This window comes from Ictidomys tridecemlineatus, chromosome 15 (genome assembly GCF_052094955.1).
Source record: "Ictidomys tridecemlineatus isolate mIctTri1 chromosome 15, mIctTri1.hap1, whole genome shotgun sequence".
Lineage (NCBI taxonomy): Eukaryota > Metazoa > Chordata > Mammalia > Rodentia > Sciuridae > Ictidomys > Ictidomys tridecemlineatus.
This window is the reverse complement of record NC_135491.1, coordinates 5,320,680-5,337,346: the sequence shown is the minus strand read 5'-3', so window position 1 is coordinate 5,337,346 and position 16,667 is coordinate 5,320,680. Positions and strand designations below refer to the sequence as shown.

General features: G+C 55.0%; 4 protein-coding genes across 4 annotated transcripts; all 4 read right to left on the bottom strand.

The window, feature by feature from the left end:
- Positions 1 to 297: 297 nt before the first annotated feature.
- On the bottom strand, positions 298 to 1,703 carry Cldnd2 (claudin domain containing 2). The gene is made up of 4 exons (XM_078031504.1): positions 1,526 to 1,703; positions 1,026 to 1,166; positions 658 to 777; positions 298 to 415 (listed from the first exon to the last, which is right to left on the bottom strand). The coding sequence occupies exons 1-4, from the start codon at positions 1,692 to 1,694 to the stop codon at positions 342 to 344; spliced, it is 504 nt and encodes a 167-aa protein (XP_077887630.1). The 5' UTR covers positions 1,695 to 1,703; the 3' UTR covers positions 298 to 341.
- Positions 1,704 to 3,815: 2,112 nt separating this feature from the next.
- On the bottom strand, positions 3,816 to 5,044 carry Nkg7 (natural killer cell granule protein 7). The gene is made up of 4 exons (XM_005342660.4): positions 4,574 to 5,044; positions 4,352 to 4,498; positions 4,135 to 4,269; positions 3,816 to 4,039 (listed from the first exon to the last, which is right to left on the bottom strand). Exons 1-4 carry the CDS (start codon positions 4,728 to 4,730, stop codon positions 3,981 to 3,983), a joined length of 498 nt encoding a protein of 165 aa, XP_005342717.2. The 5' UTR covers positions 4,731 to 5,044; the 3' UTR covers positions 3,816 to 3,980.
- Positions 5,045 to 8,317: 3,273 nt separating this feature from the next.
- Lim2 (lens intrinsic membrane protein 2) lies at positions 8,318 to 12,760 on the bottom strand. Its single transcript, XM_078031502.1, has 5 exons — positions 12,695 to 12,760; positions 12,227 to 12,407; positions 10,040 to 10,189; positions 8,856 to 8,990; positions 8,318 to 8,645 (listed from the first exon to the last, which is right to left on the bottom strand). The coding sequence occupies exons 2-5, from the start codon at positions 12,399 to 12,401 to the stop codon at positions 8,584 to 8,586; spliced, it is 522 nt and encodes a 173-aa protein (XP_077887628.1). The 5' UTR covers positions 12,402 to 12,407; positions 12,695 to 12,760; the 3' UTR covers positions 8,318 to 8,583.
- A 277-nt stretch (positions 12,761 to 13,037) lies between these two features.
- C15H19orf84 (chromosome 15 C19orf84 homolog) lies at positions 13,038 to 14,927 on the bottom strand. Its single transcript, XM_013366419.3, has 2 exons — positions 14,799 to 14,927; positions 13,038 to 14,071 (listed from the first exon to the last, which is right to left on the bottom strand). The coding sequence occupies exons 1-2, from the start codon at positions 14,855 to 14,857 to the stop codon at positions 13,561 to 13,563; spliced, it is 570 nt and encodes a 189-aa protein (XP_013221873.3). The 5' UTR covers positions 14,858 to 14,927; the 3' UTR covers positions 13,038 to 13,560.
- Between the last annotated feature and the right edge of the window lie 1,740 nt (positions 14,928 to 16,667).

The following is a 16,667-nucleotide window of genomic DNA, read 5'->3' as shown; positions in this document are numbered from 1 at the left end:
TACGCCTCTGAGTCCTCAGGTTCTCTCCCTGCCGGCGTTTCCCACCACCTCCGTATCCGCGTCCACCCCTGTCCCCACTTTCCCTCTGCGTTGTCGCCATACCCTCTCCATGCGCCCACGTCCCCTCGTGGCTCCACTCCCCTGTGTCCACTCCAGCTTCGTGTTCCCATATTCGCGTCCCCTCCTCCGCTTCCGCATTCCCTCTCGGCCGTGCCCTTCTGTCCCCCCTGAGCCTCTATGTACCCCCACGTCAGCGACCCCGTGGCCCTGTGTCCCCCAGAAATGCACTTGGAGCCATGGCGATAAAAGCCGTTCCTTTATTCTGTCCCAGGCAGACGCGGTTACAGGCACACGGGGAATCCACTGATGGCATCGGTGCTTTGCAGGATCATGTCCGCCAGGAGAAAGCAGAAGCCTGGCGGGAGGGAGGGGAGCGGAGGGCGGGTGGAGGAAAGTGGGCCCTGGGGCAGATGACCAGGCGGGACCGGGGGACCGGGATTTGGGGTGCCAAGGGCGTCTCTGCTGGGTCCGCGGGAGTATGGAGTGGAGTGCGTTTGGAAGTCACTGTGGGGTGTCCCCGGGGAGTGGCTGGGGAGTCTCGGGGGAGGGGGTCCTCTGGACAGTCTCTTCAACCCTCTTCCCGACTGTCCAAATTACCCGCGAGAATATAGAAGGGTAAAGCCAGCCATCCCAAAAAATAGGACCAGGAGAAGAAGACGTCGTCCTTCCAGGCATTCTTCACCGTGTAGCCTATCAGGGCGGTCAGCAGCAGCAGCCCTGGGCCACGCCCGCCCGCCAGGTGAGCGTGGCCAGGTGGGTCTACACCGTGGCACCACCCGGGCCACACCCCTAAGAACCGCCCCGTTGTGACCACGCCCATCCTCCCTCCAAGCCCGGCGTCGAGTCCTGCCCCTTAGTTCCTCCTGCTCCAAATACTGCCCGACACCTTCTGCTCTTTTCCCGCCCAGCTCAAGCGCCTTGGTCACTCCCAGGCCCACCCTCTGCTGGTGGCTGCTGCCTCTCACCGCTAAGGAAGAGCAAGGAGACTGTAGTCCGGGCCCGCAGCGGCTCGCCCTTGTGGCACGTAATCCGCATCCCCATCACCATGGCCACGATGCCAAAGCCAGCCGTCAGCACCATGCACGCCGCGGTAACGGCCAGCGTGGCTGGGGAGAGTGGGCCGCATCAGCTCTGAGCGGGAGCTGCCCCTCCTGCGACAGCTTCCGTCGCAAGATGGAGCTGTCCTGGCCAACAAGTCCACCCGCCAAGAGCCCAGCTTTCCCGACCCAGAGTCAGGTGTTTGGTTGGGGACCTAGAGGTCACATCGGGATGGGCGGTTAATGTCGTGGCCGGGAATCTGGTCCACAAGTGGGAGTCGGCAGTGTCCCGAGCCATGGAAGGCAGCTGGGTCTGGGCCTGGAGTGAAAAGGGCGGACGGGCGCCTGCTCTTGGGCCCAGCTTTTGTGTCTGGGGCTGTCTGGGGGGCTCACAAGTGTGGTCTGACATCTGGGAGGGCGGGCCTCACTCTGGCAGGGGATGTTGGAGCAGGTGTTTTTGGTGCATTCCTGCCACAGGCCACTGTGGCCCTGGTGGTGGCGGGTCCAGTAGTTGGTGGCAGTGGACAGCACCGTGAGGACGTTGGCCAAGATGGTGAGCAAAGTGCCCCCGCTCTGAAGGCTCCGCTTCACCCCCATGCCAAGGAGGCTGCTGCCAAGGACCACACAGGCAGGATTGGCCACACCCCAGAGGCCCCGCTTCAGGATGTCTCTCGCCCCCAGTACCCCTTTCTGGGGCCGCTACTCCTGGGAACCTGAAGACCCCCTTCCTTTAGACCCCCACGCCCAGGTCCCTCCCTTAGTAACTCGGCCTGGGGACCCACTGCCCCTCCCCCAACCCTCAGTCCTCCATGCCCAAGCCTTCCTACTAGGGACTTTGAGACCCCCCCATGGAGGCCCCTGAGACCTTCACCCCAGGCCTCAGCTCTGCTCCAGAACCTCTTCCCTGGGCCTCCCTCCACAGGTGGAATGTCCTTTCAACCCGCCCAGTGTCCTTCCCACCCAAGTGACTCACACTCAGCTCCCTGGGGCTTCTTAGACTCGGAGCCCAGAGGGGTGGGGGAAGGGAGACTGGGTGTCTGTGAGGCAGCCAAAGTTCCAGAACTCCCTCCCTCAGCAGCCATTTAAAGGAATACCCCCGCCCCTTCCCACATTCCACACACTGGCCAGCAGCCCCCTCAACCACAGGCCTAGGGGTAGGGGAGCTTGAGAGCCACCATGTGGGAGATCAAGTCCTTGGAGACATTTCTCTTCCCTTGACATTCAAGGCACCCCAGGAGCTTGGGTCTGTGGCAGCTCTCCAGCTGTGCCCCTCTCAGACCACATGCGGGCTCAGGACGCTGGCATCTCCTCCCCTGCCCTTGTCAGCGCTGCTGTCCCCTGAGGCGCCATCCTGCACCTCTTTCCAGGTGGGCCTCCTCACTCCCCCAGCTGGCACCTGAGGTTCTGAGGACAACCCCCAATCCATCTCCAACATCTTCTGAGACCCAGACCAGTCCTCACCTGCTCCTGGCTGTCCCCCAGGACCTCACACTCAACCACATCCCAACGGAGCTCAGAGGCTTCCACCAGACTTGGGATGGACCCACCAAACCACCCAGTTCATCAGGCAGAGCCCTGGGCACTGTCCAGGCCCCTGCATCTGTCAGGGTCGTTCCCTCTTTTCCATCTTGGGCCCTGATCCAGCTCAGGCCCCGTCCCTTCCCCTCTCCTATCGCCTCCCTAACCTCCAGGCCTCACTTCCATGTTCCAGATGAATCTTTCTGGCACTTAGGGACACTGTCCCTCCCTTGCTCACAGATTTCTCCTAACTCCAGATCACCCTGAGGAGAAAGCCCACTGTGGCATTAGAGGTCCCCAGATCCCATCTGTTTCTCTGCTCTCTCTCCCTCTCTATTCCACATTCTGGCCACAGAACACCATTCTCCATCCCCTGAAAACTTCTGGACTTCCTATTGCCTGCATCTTTGGGTCCCTCTACCTAGAAATCACCCTGTCTTGGCCCTCAAGAAGTTCCTAAATGCCTTTTCCCCTCAAGAGTTCATCTCTGCACTTCTACCAGAGGGTTGGTCTTTCTGTCACCTTCCTGCTCCCATGGGTAAACCCAGGGCCTTGCACATGCTAGCAAACACCCCACCACTGAGCTACATTCCCAGATCCTTTTAAAATTTTATTTAAAAATTCCCGGGCACTTCCTCTTGGTCTTGCTAAGTTGCCCAGGCTAGTCTTGAACTGCCTCTCCTCTTCTCACTGAGCCCCTGTTGGGCAGGAACTGAGTCTGACATGTCAGTGACCCTAGCATGGCCCAGCAAAGGAGAGAGAAGAGTAAAAAGCTAGCTAAAGGGGAAAGGACACAGAAGAAATGAGAAAGGGATACAGGGAGAAAGAAGAGCGTTAGAACCAGGTGCAGAGGTGCACAGCTATCATCCTAGCAACTCGGGAGGCTGAGGCAGGAGGACCGCAAGCTCCAGACCAGTCTGGGCAGCTTAGTGAGTCCCTATCTCAAAAGAAAAAAGGGCTGAGCTCAGTGATACAGTGCCCCTGGGTTCAATCCCCAGTACAAAGAAAGAAAGAAAAGGAAAGCACTAGAGAAAGAAAGCAGGAGACACACTTGGGACATATTGAGCCTGTGCCCACATAGGGCAGAAGCACCCTGCAGGCAGGTCTGGCCAGCTCTCACCTACCCTGGACACCCACTGTCACCCACCAAGGAGCCAATGTGTGGCTGGTTTCCATCTTGACTGAATTAATCTTGAAATATCAGATCTCAGCAAATTTTTATTGAATGAATAAAGACATAATAAATGGAGGGGGAAGGGCTGGGAGAGAGAGATAAAGGCAGAGTCAGGCATTCGTTCCTGCAGCTTCTGATGATGCCTTCAGAGAACAGTGCCCCAGACTCATCCTGGTATTCTCGCCTTCCACTCACAAGCTTTCATAGCCGGGCTGCCGGGCACCAAGGTGAGCACCTAGACTCAGGGCACCTGGGGTGGCCAGAGAGAATTAAGCACTTCCTCCTGCTTTGCACCCTCACTATTTCTAGCTGGGCCTCCCCAGCTCCCCAGGGCTGGGTGGTTACCTGCACAAAGCCAGAGGATGGCTGAGACCCAACCCAGGTAGAAGGACCAGGAAAAGAAGGTCTGGATCTGGGGGTGTTGAGGCTGGGCCCACCTCTCTCCTGTGTACACAGCCATGGCCACCACCAAGGAGAGAGCTGGGGGCAAGGAACAGAGAGAGTTGGCTCAGGCCTCTGGAGGAGCTCACAGGCTTCGAAGCCCAAACCCTTCCCAGAGTACCTGCAGCAAAGGCTGTGATGGTTGAGACCAGAGGGCCGCGGCCTGGGGCAGACAAGGAAGGGATACAGGACAGGACCAGGAAGCCCACCGACACCAGGCCCCACACAGCAGCCAGGATGCAGAAGCTCTGGGTCACGTGGATGGAAGCTGGATGCAGATGAGACTTCTGAGTGTCCATTCCCCACCGGCCATCCTCCCACATGAGAGCCCTCTCCCCCTTACCTGCTACTGACTCCCAATGTCCCGGTGGCCAGAGGCCTGAGTGAGCAGAGGAGGTGGGTCCCATGGCCACGAACCAAAAATCGGTGCTCAGAGCAACCAGAGTGGCTATCAAGCCCAGTGAGCCAGCAAGCAGGGCCAGAGATCGGCAGGGCTCCATGGGGTGAGTGCTGGGTTTCTGGGCTCCAGGCAATGAAAAGGTTTCAGACCCAGGCTGCAGACTTGGAGAGAGGAGGAACCGTGCGCCCAAACTCCTGGGTTCTCTGAGCTCCAGAAGAAGCCAGCAAGCAGCAGGATCTGCTAGGTGCCTTGTGCAACCTCAGAAGAGGCCAGGCTGTTTTCTCACAGTTCCCATCAGCTGACTCTTCCTGAGTTGCACATACAACCAAGCCCGCCCTCCCCAGCAAGGCTGGGCTCCCTCCTGCCGTGTGTGGAGGGCGGGCACTGGGGGTGTCAAAGCATTGGTGGTTTAGCTGGTGGCTTAGAACTTGTGTCTTTGTGGCAGGTTCTATACCTCCCACCCTTGGAACCCTTAACACCAGAGATAGCTTCCTGGAAGGGGTGAGAAAGAGAGACTTGGGGGCCCCGGAGGAGGTGGGAGGTGGCCAATCAGGCTCTGGTGTGAGTTAAATGGGAGGGGAGTTGTGGCTGGAGGGGACAGTTGGTGACCTGTCATGCTTTCCTGTGGTTTTGTAACCTTCTATTCTGGGAAAGGAGGGCCCCAACTCCAGGGAGGGTCTCCACCAAAGGAAGGGACTAGGGGGCCAGAACTAGACTCCAGGTCCAGGGCTGAAATTTATACCTGGGGCAGGCAAACGGGGTGGAGAGCTAGCATTCTGAAAGGCCATGGAGGGAAGACTTGCCCACATCCTCATCTGATAAATGAGAGGCAACTCTGCCCCGTGGTGGGTCCTTCAGCACGGGGGCTGCAGGTGCCTGGGCAGTGGGGACAAACATGTCAGGGCCGGCCTCTGGCCTCTCAGCATCAGGTCCTGGACAACACCTCACCTGGGAGGCGGAAGTGCCACAGCCCAGGGAGAAGGCCCAGGAACACCTTCCTCCTATGAAGTGGGGAATAGCCTGGAAGGGGACATTGGTCATGTCAATGAACTGGGCCAGCTGTCCCAGGACGGCTGGAGAATGGAGAGAACAAGAAATGTCCCAGGAGGCTAGCTTCTCTCCTCAATTTGCAGGCCCCATCTCTGCTCAGGTCCCCACCAGTGAGACAAGTGGGTGCTCCTGAAAACAAGGACAGGCCTGCAGACATGGGTGAAGGTCATCATGAGCAGGAGGGTCACCAGCACAAACATACAGACAGGTCTGTGGCAAGGAGCAGCCAGACAGCTTCGGGAAGTCGGGGCTACTGGTGGGTGGTGAGCACAGAGGCCTTCTGTGACAGTGACCCCATCATAACCCCAGTTCCAGCTCCAAACTCAACCGCAGCCCCAAACCCAGCCCCTCTAGCTCCTCCCTGCCCACCTGTCACCCTCATCTTCACCTCCAGGTCCAAGCCCACACCCCTGTTTCTCCTTCCCTCAAGTGAGCACCCTGACATCCAGGCCTCCCGCATACACAGAGGTGAGTTGCACCTGGCCCCAGCAACTCCCTGCACATGTGAGCATCCCAGGCTGGGCCCAGGCTGGGCACACACACCTTGAGCCAGCGGGGGCAGGTGGAGGTCAGGAAGAAGAGCACAAAGGCAGGAGAGCCAAATGTGACCTTGAACAGGAGGTTGGTCTGAGGTGGCCAGAGGGGAAACCAGGCTGGTTTTGAAGCTTTTCCTGAGAGTGCACATGAGTTCCTTGCTTGTCCACACTGCCAAACTGCTGGTTTCCTTAGATCTCTACCTGTCTAAGTGCTGCCAGTTTTTCTGAGTCACCCCGGGTCTCTCCAGGCCTTTCCTGCCTCTCCAAACTCCTTAGCAGCCCCCAACCATACAGAACACCCACCCAGTGTCATCACTCAGGGGTCTTCTGTGAAGGGTCTGCTCCACCCACCCTGGCCACACAGAGAGCTGCTCTTGGCTCTATTGGTATTGATTCTGTCTTCAGGGCCAATGCCCCCTGCCTCAAATCCCAAGGCTCCACCCGCACCCAAGACCCTCCTCCCGTGCCTCACACTTCTACTCTTTTATTTGGTGTATCCAAAGTCTCTCTCCTTCCACTACTTTCCATGTTTTTTTCAGACTTCAAGAAGTTATTTCTGTCTTAACAGGAATAAGATCTTATTGATTTAGGGGCCCCAAATTGAGAATACAGCATTGCACAAGGCATGTAGGACCCTGATTGTCCCCGAACCTACATTATATCATACATTCCATTGAAGAAGTGAATGCCTGCACCTGGGCAGAGAATTGGCACCATTCAAATCGTGTCTTCACAAAACTGCATCTGAACCCTGTGCAGAGCAGATTCCGCAGGGGTCAGAGAGGGGAGACCAGGCCAGGAGGCTGCCTAGGAGGCTGTGGCAATGTCAGGTAGGGGATGATTAAGGCTTGGACCAGGTGGTAACTGTGGATGGACAAGAAGGAGCCAAAATGCAGATACATTTTTAAAGGTAGAGTCAACATAATAATGCTGATCTATGAGCAAATATGCTCATAGATTAGATGTTGGATGTGACAGAAAGAAGGGACTGAGAGCTGGGCATGGTGGCTCCCACCTGTAATCCCAGTGGCTTGGGAGGCTTGAGGCAGGAAGATCTCAAGTTTGAGGCTAGCCTCAGCAACTTAGTGAGACCCTGTCTCAAAATGAAAAGAGAAAAGGCTGGGGATGTGCTTAGTGGTTAAATATCCCTGTGTCCAATCCCTGGGAAGGAGAGAAAAAAGTAAGAAAGAAGGAAGGAAAGAAGGAAGCAAGGAAGGAAGGAAGGAAGGTAGGAAGGAAGGAAGGAAGGGGAGGACTGATGATCTGCAACGTTCTTGTCTTGAGCAACTATGAAAATTGGAGTTGTCATTTTCTAAGAAGGGGAGAGCATGAGAGGAGCACTTGAGTGGGGTGGAGAGAGAGAGAGAGAGAGAGGGAGGAACTTATTTTTAGACCTGTGACATTTGAGATGTCTCTTCAAGAGGAAATGTTGAGTCAGTAGCTGGAGATCTGATTCTGGAGTTATATCATTATTATTGCCCGATAAGCCCTTATAAATACGATTACTGGAATAAGCCTCAGTAAATACTTGTACCTACATAGACCCCAATACATTATTATTACAGAAGGCCTCAACTGCCATTATTATCAGAGGAAGCCTCTATAAATACAGTATTGTTTTTTTGAGGAGGCTCCAATAAATAATGCATTAGGGAATCAGCTCCTATTCACATAACATTTATTCGCAGAGGCTGTGATAAAAATGCTTATTATTAGAATCCACCTCACTAACTGGTCTCCTGTGGCTGGCACCTGTTTACTAAATGAACTAGTGAGTGGGTGAATGAAGAGAAGTCAGGTTCATGAACGGTGCAAGCTCCGAGTGTGGTGTTGGCAGCTGGAGGAGCCCCTGCCAGGGCGGGAGAGGAGACTGGAGGAGGCCACAGGGACTGGGGGAGGCTCCGAGGGAGGCCGTTTTCTCTCTCACCTTTTCATCGGGTCCTGTGATCTGACACATCCAGGACTAACTCCTGGGTGAGACCACGTGATGGATCTCTGTCCCCAAACTTACAGAAATGGAGAGGGCCGGGCCTCCCCTACCTCACACCCACCTACCACACTCACCTCTGCTTCTTTTCACCTCCAAAGATTCACACTGCGGTAGTTTCACGTCAGTTTTATTAGACCCCAAAATGTCACTCTAAAGGATACTGTTTCTCTAACAACGGCCCGGCAGGTTGGGGATTGGGTCACCTCCGCTCCCCGCCGCCAGGCCCTGTTCTTCTTCCTTCCCCTCAGGACACAGGAGTCAGAGGCCCCTTCCCAGAGTCTGGGACTGAGCCCCACATCCCCCCAGGAACCAGGATTTCAGGCCTCCAGACCCTCCTCCTCTCCAGTGACCTCACTGTAACTGGGCTGACGTTGGGCTCAGCGGGGCGTGGACAGGCGCCGGCACTCGTGCATGCGGTAGGCACACATGTAGAAAATCCCTGCGGGAAGGGATCCCAGTGGACCTGCAGACCCCTCCCAAGCCCCCACACTCCTTCCCTCCTTCCCTGGGTGGCCACAGGCCCCAGGCCCCTCAGGCCTGGAGTCTGCCTGCAGATCAGGACTGTGGGGTGCATGGGGAACACCCCAGCATCTCGCCCCCACCCCGAGTGCCCACCCTGCCCCGGACATCGACCTTCCCACCCTGGTACCTGCGAAGAAGGTCATGAGCAGGGCTACCCAGCCCAGGATGTAAGACCAGGAAAAGCGCCAGTCCCCGAAGCGGCGCCCTAGGAAGCTGACCGTGACTCCCGTGTAAATGGCCAAGGCCAACAGCACGAAGAGGGCTGGGGAGAGAGGATGGTGAGGACGGCCCAGGGGGCTGGGTGTGGGGTGGGCAGGGGGCTGCCGCCGGGGGAGGGGCAGAGGTCAGGGAAGGCAGGATGGGGGTAGGGAGAAGGGTGTGCATGGGTTGGGGGGCTGGGGAACTGGGGCAGGGGGGCAGTGTACACACAGGAGGGAGGTGGAATCCCTGAGAGCCCCTGAGTAACAGGACTCTCTCTGTCATTCCTGAGCCCGTGGGCCACACCTGAGTTCACATCCGTGACTCAGGAAGCCGGTCACCAGGAAAGCGCCTGGGGCTGGAGCTCTGAGCCCCGTGATGTCAACACAACCTCTTGGGGAGCGGCGGGGCTGGAAGTCAGGCTCCACTCATGGCCAGTTGTTCTGTCAAGCAAGCCTGTGTAACGACACTGACTGAAACCCAGAGTCTGCCTGCAGATCAGGACTGTGGGGTGCGTGGGGAACCTGTCTGATCCCGCTGTAAACAGAGCACTTTCCTGAGTTCTACGAGTTGCCCCAATATGGGTGTGTGTGTGTGTGTGTGTGTGTGTGTGTGTGTGTGTGTGTATTGGTCCTAGAGATTGAACCCAGAGGTGCTCCACCACTGAGCTATATCCCCAGCTCCCCACCCACCTTTTTAATTTTTATTTTAAGACAGGGTCTGGCTAAGTTGCACTGAGGCTGGCCTTGAACTTGTGATCCTCCTGCCTCAGCCTCCCCAGTCACTGGGATTACAGGGGTGTGCTGCTCTTCTCTCCAATACATTTCAGGAACCCTTGGATTTGTAGTCAGCTGGTCAGAAGTGCGGTTGGCCTGGGAGCTGTGACCAGGAGCTGTGACCCTAACCTGTGGAGTCCCACGCTAACTCTGGGTGGTTAGGCCAGAAGTAAAGTGCACCACGTGGCGTCAGACGCGACTGGAATCAGAACTGCTGGTTCTCAGTGGAGGGGGGCGGTTGAGAAGTTGGTTTGGGGAGTGGGTTGCGATTAGGGGGCAGAGCTGGGAATGAGGGGGAGCTGGGAATTGGAAGGGGGGGAAGGGCGGGCTCACTCACTGGAGGCAAAAAACATGATGCCCGCAGAGAAGGGCCTCGACAGGCGGGTGAAGGCGGACTGCTGCGCAAAGGCCAGGATGCCCATGACGATGCCCGAGGTGGCGCACAGAGCGGACAGGATCATGAAGGCCCGGGTGGCATTCCAGTAGGCTGTGGGAACACCCAGGTCACTCCCAGGCTGCTCTAGCAGGGACCCTGCTTCCCTGGGACCGGACATCTCGCCCTCTCCTTGACCCCAGCCAGCTGCCCTGGGCTCTGCAGACGCCTTCCTTTCCACCTGGCAAGCTCCTACTCATCCTCCAAAGCCCGTCTCTCAAGACCTCCTCTGAGAAGGTCCTTCGTCTCTCGGGCATCACGCTCACCTCATCCTGATTTCTCCCTGAGGCCAGGGACTGTGTTGGTTCTTGCCGTGAACAACCTCAGCCCAGGTTTGGTTTGCACACGGGTCTGGAGACGTGTTGAATGAGCGGTGAGTTCAGATTCTCCGCCCTCCTGCTCAGCATGCTCTGCGCTCTCTCGCTCTCTCTCGGTGCCCTCTTCCATTTCCTCAGGCCCCTCGCTCATCTCCAAAGTCCTGTTCATTTACTTTTACCTTGTCCACAATGCCTGTCTGTTCCCACCAAATTTTCAGCTCTGTGAAGACAGGGCCTTGCTACCAGGGCCCTAGTACTGTCTCCCACTCCTTATCTTCAACCAGCAACTGGGTTAGGCACCCAGGAAGCAAGTCAAGGGCTCCTGCTCTTAAATTGGGGGAGCAAATTACAGCCGATTCAAGTCTAGTGAGCTGACTTGACAAATACCCAAGAATCCATGCAGCTGGCTGTCCCTGGTTTTGTGGCCCCAAGGATGTCAAAGGAACTGGAGAGCTGCACTAAACCTGGCAGCGATGAGCTGAGGAGGCAACTCAGAGCAGTCACAGGGGGCCCAGGCTAAAGGGGGAGGGATAGAAAGGGTCACCAAGGGTCAGCCACAAGGGAAAAGCATGTGTGGTGTCAGGCAGATGACAAACCCTCCCACTGCTCCCCACCTCAGGCTGTCCCCCAGCAGTGGGTATTGAGCTGCCCCTCTCTCAAGGCTGACTCAGCAAGGGGGTCTGCGAAATCTTGGTAAGGATGGCCCTCAGAGGATGTTTGACTATTCACAGTCAAATCTCTCTATTCACACACATCTTTGACCTGCTGGGAGACAGCAGGGGCTTAACCCACACAAAGTGTTAAGAATAGCACAAAGGGAGAGTAAATAGGAGTTCCCTGTGTTTTCGGATTAATTCTTCTGTAAACCTAGGAATGCCCTTGAAACACTAAAAAAAAAAAAAAAAAAAAAATAGCACGCAGGACACAGTAAGCACTCAATAAATGCAGGCTGCTACTATTATTACTATTACTACTATTAGTACTATTAGTAACTATAATATTAGTTAAATAACATATTAACTATTATGCAATGTATTACAATTACATATTATTAATTTATATTATATACTACAAATCTATCAAATGTAATGTGTTATTAAAATAATTTGTATGCATAAGACACACTATATAATTTATGGATATGATAGACTATTATTCTATGTAATATACTGTACATCTGTATGTGCATCTCTCTTTATGTCTGTGTGCAAGGTGGCCTGGCATGCAGTAAGTAATAAAGTACATCATCCAATATTCAGCACCTGAACAGCTTCTCTGCCTCCCAGGTCCTAACATGATTATTGGTCCATAGCAGATATTTATTTGTATATTATTATTATTATTACCAAGGATTGCATGTAGGGATGCATAACCACTGAGCTCCAATCCCCAGCCCCTTTTCATTTTTAGACAGAGTCTTGCTAATCTTCTGAGGCTGCCTTTGAACTTGCAATCCTCCTGCCTTGGCCTCCGGAGCCTCTGGGATGACAGGACTGCATCACCACTAAACCCACTTGTAGCAGATATTTATAAAATGTTGTTCAGGCAACCCCAGCTCCAGCTGCTGTGCCTGACACCTCTTTGTTTCAGGAAATGCCACCTCCTAGCCTAACCTCCACACTAATACATCCTGCCCCTGCAGCTAGAAAACAATCCTGAAATCCTGATTCTGCCCCTCCAAGCCCAGTGGCTGTGGGCCTGTGGTCCCTTTTCCTTAAAGCCCGAGGATCTCCCTCCGGAACACCCCGCGGCGGGGCTCTGTCCCAGGGCTCACCAATGCTCTCCGTCTGCAGGTAGCACTTGTGGCCCAGGCAGTACCGCCACAGGCCTTGGTGAGCGAAGGACCCTGACAGCCGGTACTGCATCCAGTGGTCTGTTGCTGTGGCCACCACCAGGAGGATGGTCCCCACCCATGCACAGAAGAGGCCGCCACCCATGAAGCTGTACATGGTGATCTGCAGGGAAGGGGAGAGAGGGGGCTGGGAGCTGAGCACCTGGGTGCTGGTGGAGGAAGGGACTTGGGGAGGGGGGGAGGCCTGGGACCCCTGAGTCCTTGTGGGGAGGAAGCTGGAGTGTGGACTCCTGGTTCTGTGAGAGAAGCAGGCTGGAGGCCTGGATTCCTGGATCCCAGGGGAAGAGGGGGCTGGGGCTGGGACACCAGGTCCCTAGACAAGGTGGGGGCGGGGAGCCCAGACCTCAGGTCCTGGGGGAGGGGGCTGCAGGTCTCATGCCTGATGCCTACCTGAGTGGCAGAGCCTGCTCTGAGCCCTTCTTCTGCCACAGCCCCTCTGTGCAGACTGAGCCGAGCCAGGTCAACGGTCTCTCTGCCCCGTGTGTCCCCCAAATCCCTTAAGCCTCCCTACACAATGGCCCCATGGCCCAGCAGCTTCCAGCAGGCAGAAGTGCAGAGGTGGCAGAGGCCTCAAATGGAATTCGCTGAAGCAGGGATCCAGGTGGCTCCTGCCCCAGCCCCTGGCCCCACTGGCCTCTCTCTGTGACCCTCCCTGGACCCTCCTCCTCTCACAGCACCCACTGGGCTAGCCTAAGCTGCGTGCACACACAACACACCAAGACGAAGTGCAGCCTTCCATTTATTGTTCAAGCAGGGCACCCTGAGCAGCAGGGGACAGTACTGGGGTACAGCTGTCTGTAGATGGAGCTGAACATGGGCAGGGGGCTGAGGCACACAGGGAATGGGGCTGGGAAGGAAGGCCGAGACTGGGCTGGGGCTGGGGATAGGGGAAGGAGCCAGTGGGTTTGGGGACAGGAGTGGAGATGTGGAGAGGCAGGGGGGAAGGGCTGAGGGATCCCGAGTGGCCTGGGAATGGCCCTGGAGGAGCCCTAGGTGCTGGTGGGCTCAGGAGTGTAGCTGCAGTTGGGAATGGTACAGGGGATGGGACTGAGGCCATGCAGCAGGCAGGCGTGGGTGTGGACATGGATGTGAGGTCCAGGTTCAGGGCTTCCCTGACTTGGGATCCTAAGGCAGGTCCCAGCTTCACCACGTGAAGGGGGTGGGGTGGGGTTAACAGGAGGCTAAGGGCTAAGTCACTCTGGGCTCCAGGAAAAAATAAACTGTGGGTGATGAAGTGCTGGACCCTCCTCTGGGTCCTAATATTCTGTCTCCCAGTCCTCAGCAGCAGGTGTGGGGTCCAGGAGTGGCTCCTTCTTCCCATCCTGGGCCAGCAGGGTGGGTGGTGATGGAGGTGTCACCGGTGGGGTCTTGGGGCCAGCCCAAGGGACCCCTGCCCTGTCCCTCTCTGGCTGCTCAGCTCTCCCAGGGCCGCGTCTTGACTGGCCCTGGCCCCGGCTGGGCCTGCGGGGAACATCCCACCCTCCACGCCCCCTGAAGGGCCTCTTGGCCACTCCTGGCTGGGTGTGGCACCCCTGTGGGGAGCAGCAGCAGGAGGGGAAGGACTGCTGGAGGCTGTAGGCCCCCATCAGGGCACTGTGCAGGAGGTAGGAGAGGGCATCCAAGCGGATGGGAACAGTAACAGAGGCCAGGTGCTCGGGGAGTCCCAGGTGGGCTGGGTGTGGGGTGCCCACCAGCGAGGGTGGCAGGGCTGGGATGGACACAGGGGAGCAGCCCTCAGCTCCAGGTGTCAGGAGGGGCAGGCTGTTCCTAGGATGACAAGAAGACAGGTCAGTGGGTCTCACCTCTCTGAACTCCTCCTCCTGTGGCTGCAGGGCAGCCTCTGCACCTCCACCAGCAGCCCCCCTCTGACTTTCTCACACCCTCACTCCAGTTCCTTCTCTTTGTCCCCCCTGTTTCCTGCAGAACGGCCTGCAGCTGTGCCATTAATACTCAGTTCTGCCTCGCAGCTGCCTCCCTTGTGGTGCATCTTGGGCAAATCATTTCTCATTGGAACCCACATTTTTCATACCAAAACACAGCTGTGGAGGCTGGGGTGTAGCTCAGAGCACTCACTTGCCTAGCATGCCAGACTCCCTGAGTTCAATACCCAGCACTGAAGGGGTGGAAAAAGATAACCCTGGCGGCATCAAAAGAGTGTTTAAGGGCTGAGTCTGGTGCGTGCTCAGGAAACGTGTCACTTACTTTTTTCTCAGCCCTATGGCTGCCCCAGCACCTTCAAGTCTCCTGGTTCCTTTTTGGAAATTTCTTGGACGAATATCTTTCTAGCCCTCTCCCCATTTCTAAGTTTCTGGCTCCATATCGTCACCAAAATCCCCTAAGACTCTGTTTCCATGTGATGATATCCTGATCCCCGCCCCCAACGCCCCACCAGACACTCTCTGGGGGGGGGGGTCGGTTCAGCCCCCACCCCTCCCACTTTCTCTGACCTCTCTTCTCTCTGGGCCTCTCTTTCTTAGGGGTCTTTGTCTCTTACCCCTCGGATCCAGCTGGTCCGTTCTTTAGTTGTTCCATCTTCACGGGAGTCTCTTCCATCAACTTCGCGTGGATCCTTCCAGGGCTTGGGACGGAGGGGCGGGGCCTGGGAAGAAAGAGGGCCGGGCTCTGGCCAAGTGCGCAGAGCCGGGGCTCAAGGGGCGCTGAGCGGTGCAGCCCTGGCATCACGTTTTGACCTAGCCCCTTCCTCCCTCAGACCCAGAGGACAAGGGGTCCTTCCACCTTCACTCTGCCTCTTTCTACAAGTGGCCTCAGGACATCCTTCAGGACTACCTGGACATTATAGTCAGGGAAAACTGGACATTTAGATACTTCCTGGGCAAAGGGGAAGCTAGATGGTGGGAATCTCAGCCGCCCCAGGGTCTGGATTCCGTTCTGTGCAGCCTGACTTGGTGACTTTAGGGTCTTCCTCTTCTCTTTGCTTCAGTCCGAGAACTGAGACCTAATGTTTGCCTGAGAACCGGGGCTAATGTTACACCCAGGTTCTTGTGAAGCTTTCGTGATATCCCGTGATACCACGTGTGCAAAGCCATAACACAGTCTGAACAGATGTCAGTCTGGATCCAATGCGTTGGCTTGTTGCTTGTCCCGGTAGTGTTTTATTGAGAAGTAATCGTCCTTCTCCTCTCCATGCATTTAAGAAATACTTATTCAGTTCCTGCTGTGTGCTGGGCTCCAGGCTGGGAGCTGGGGACAAAAGAGATGTGGCCACTACTCAAGAAATTGCATGCTTGTGAGGGTGAAGGACAAGACTTAAATAGTTCATTTTCTGTAGGACTCATTACCTGAAGATGTGAAATCAGGGCAAGGGATGTTTAGATAAGGTCCTTAGGCAATGTTGTGGTGGGAAGGCACCAGAAGACCTGGAGATTGGAAGGAACAGCCTGCATAGCTCTGGGGGTAGAGCAAGGATAGCGCATGCAAGATTGGAAAGGAATGAGCTAGAAGAAATAATTTTTAAAATAAACGTTTGATTTTGGAACGCTTTTATATTTACAGAAAAGTTACAAAGATAACGTGGAATGCCCCTATAATCCTCACCCAGCTTCTAATGTTATCATCTCTCATTGGCATGGTACATTTATCCCAACTAAGAAACAGACATGACATTAAGTGAACTCAACACTTCAGATCTCACCAGTTTTTACATCTGTGATTTGCTGCCCTTTCACAGTCTTAGTTTTCACAACCTCAACAATTTTGTAGAGTACTGAGTCAGTCATTTTATAAAATGGAGATCTCTTTTTTTGTATGTCTTAGTCTTTATTTTTGATACCTAAAATTATCTTTACACATTTTTCCCACTTTTATTGGTGCATCATAGTTATACATACGAGTGGAATTTGTTACATATTCGTACATGCACACATACAACCCTTAACCTTCTGAGTTTTATTTTAACATGATGGATTATAGTTTCTTCCATTTTCTTGCAAATGCCATAATTTTATTTTTCTTTATGGCTGAATAAAACTCTATTGAATGTATATGCCACATTTTTTTTAAAGAGAGAGTGAAAGAGGAGAGAGAGAGAGAGAGAGAATTTTAACATTTATTTATTTTTTTTAGTTCTCGGCGGACACATCTTTGTTTGTATGTGGTGCTGAGGATCGAACCCGGGCCGCACGCATGCCAGGCAAGCGCGCTACCGCTTGAGCCACATCCCCAGCCCCTATGCCACATTTTTTTAATCCACTCATCCATCGATGGAGACCTAAGCTGGTTCCATAGTTTTGCTACTGTGAATTGTGCTGCTATAAACATGGGTATGCATGTATCACAGTAGTAAGATGACTTCAGTTCTTTACGATAAATACCACGGAGTGGTATAGCTTGGTCATATGGTGGT

What these genes read in the sequence shown, in the direction of transcription:
- Cldnd2 (XM_078031504.1), bottom strand. Translation starts at nt 1,694, where the DNA reads ATGGGGGTGAAGCGGAGCCTTCAGAGCGGGGGCACTTTGCTCACCATC. An exon ending in CTCCAACATCCCCTGCCAGA is followed by an intron (nt 1,167 to 1,525) that starts GTGAGGCCCGCC and finishes CACTCTCCCCAG; the next exon opens with CCACGCTGGCCGTTACCGCG. An exon ending in ACCCTTCTATATTCTCGCGG is followed by an intron (nt 416 to 657) that starts GTAATTTGGACA and finishes CCCTCCCGCCAG; the next exon opens with GCTTCTGCTTTCTCCTGGCG.
- Nkg7 (XM_005342660.4), bottom strand. Translation starts at nt 4,730, where the DNA reads ATGGAGCCCTGCCGATCTCTGGCCCTGCTTGCTGGCTCACTGGGCTTG. An exon ending in ACATTGGGAGTCAGTAGCAG is followed by an intron (nt 4,499 to 4,573) that starts GTAAGGGGGAGA and finishes ATCTGCATCCAG; the next exon opens with CTTCCATCCACGTGACCCAG. An exon ending in CATCACAGCCTTTGCTGCAG is followed by an intron (nt 4,270 to 4,351) that starts GTACTCTGGGAA and finishes CCTTGCCCCCAG; the next exon opens with CTCTCTCCTTGGTGGTGGCC.
- C15H19orf84 (XM_013366419.3), bottom strand. Translation starts at nt 14,857, where the DNA reads ATGGAAGAGACTCCCGTGAAGATGGAACAACTAAAGAACGGACCAGCT. An exon ending in GGACCAGCTGGATCCGAGGG is followed by an intron (nt 14,072 to 14,798) that starts GTAAGAGACAAA and finishes TTGTCATCCTAG; the next exon opens with GAACAGCCTGCCCCTCCTGA.
- Lim2 (XM_078031502.1), bottom strand. Translation starts at nt 12,401, where the DNA reads ATGTACAGCTTCATGGGTGGCGGCCTCTTCTGTGCATGGGTGGGGACC. An exon ending in CCTGCAGACGGAGAGCATTG is followed by an intron (nt 10,190 to 12,226) that starts GTGAGCCCTGGG and finishes GTGTTCCCACAG; the next exon opens with CCTACTGGAATGCCACCCGG. An exon ending in CATCATGTTTTTTGCCTCCA is followed by an intron (nt 8,991 to 10,039) that starts GTGAGTGAGCCC and finishes CTCTCTCCCCAG; the next exon opens with CCCTCTTCGTGCTGTTGGCC.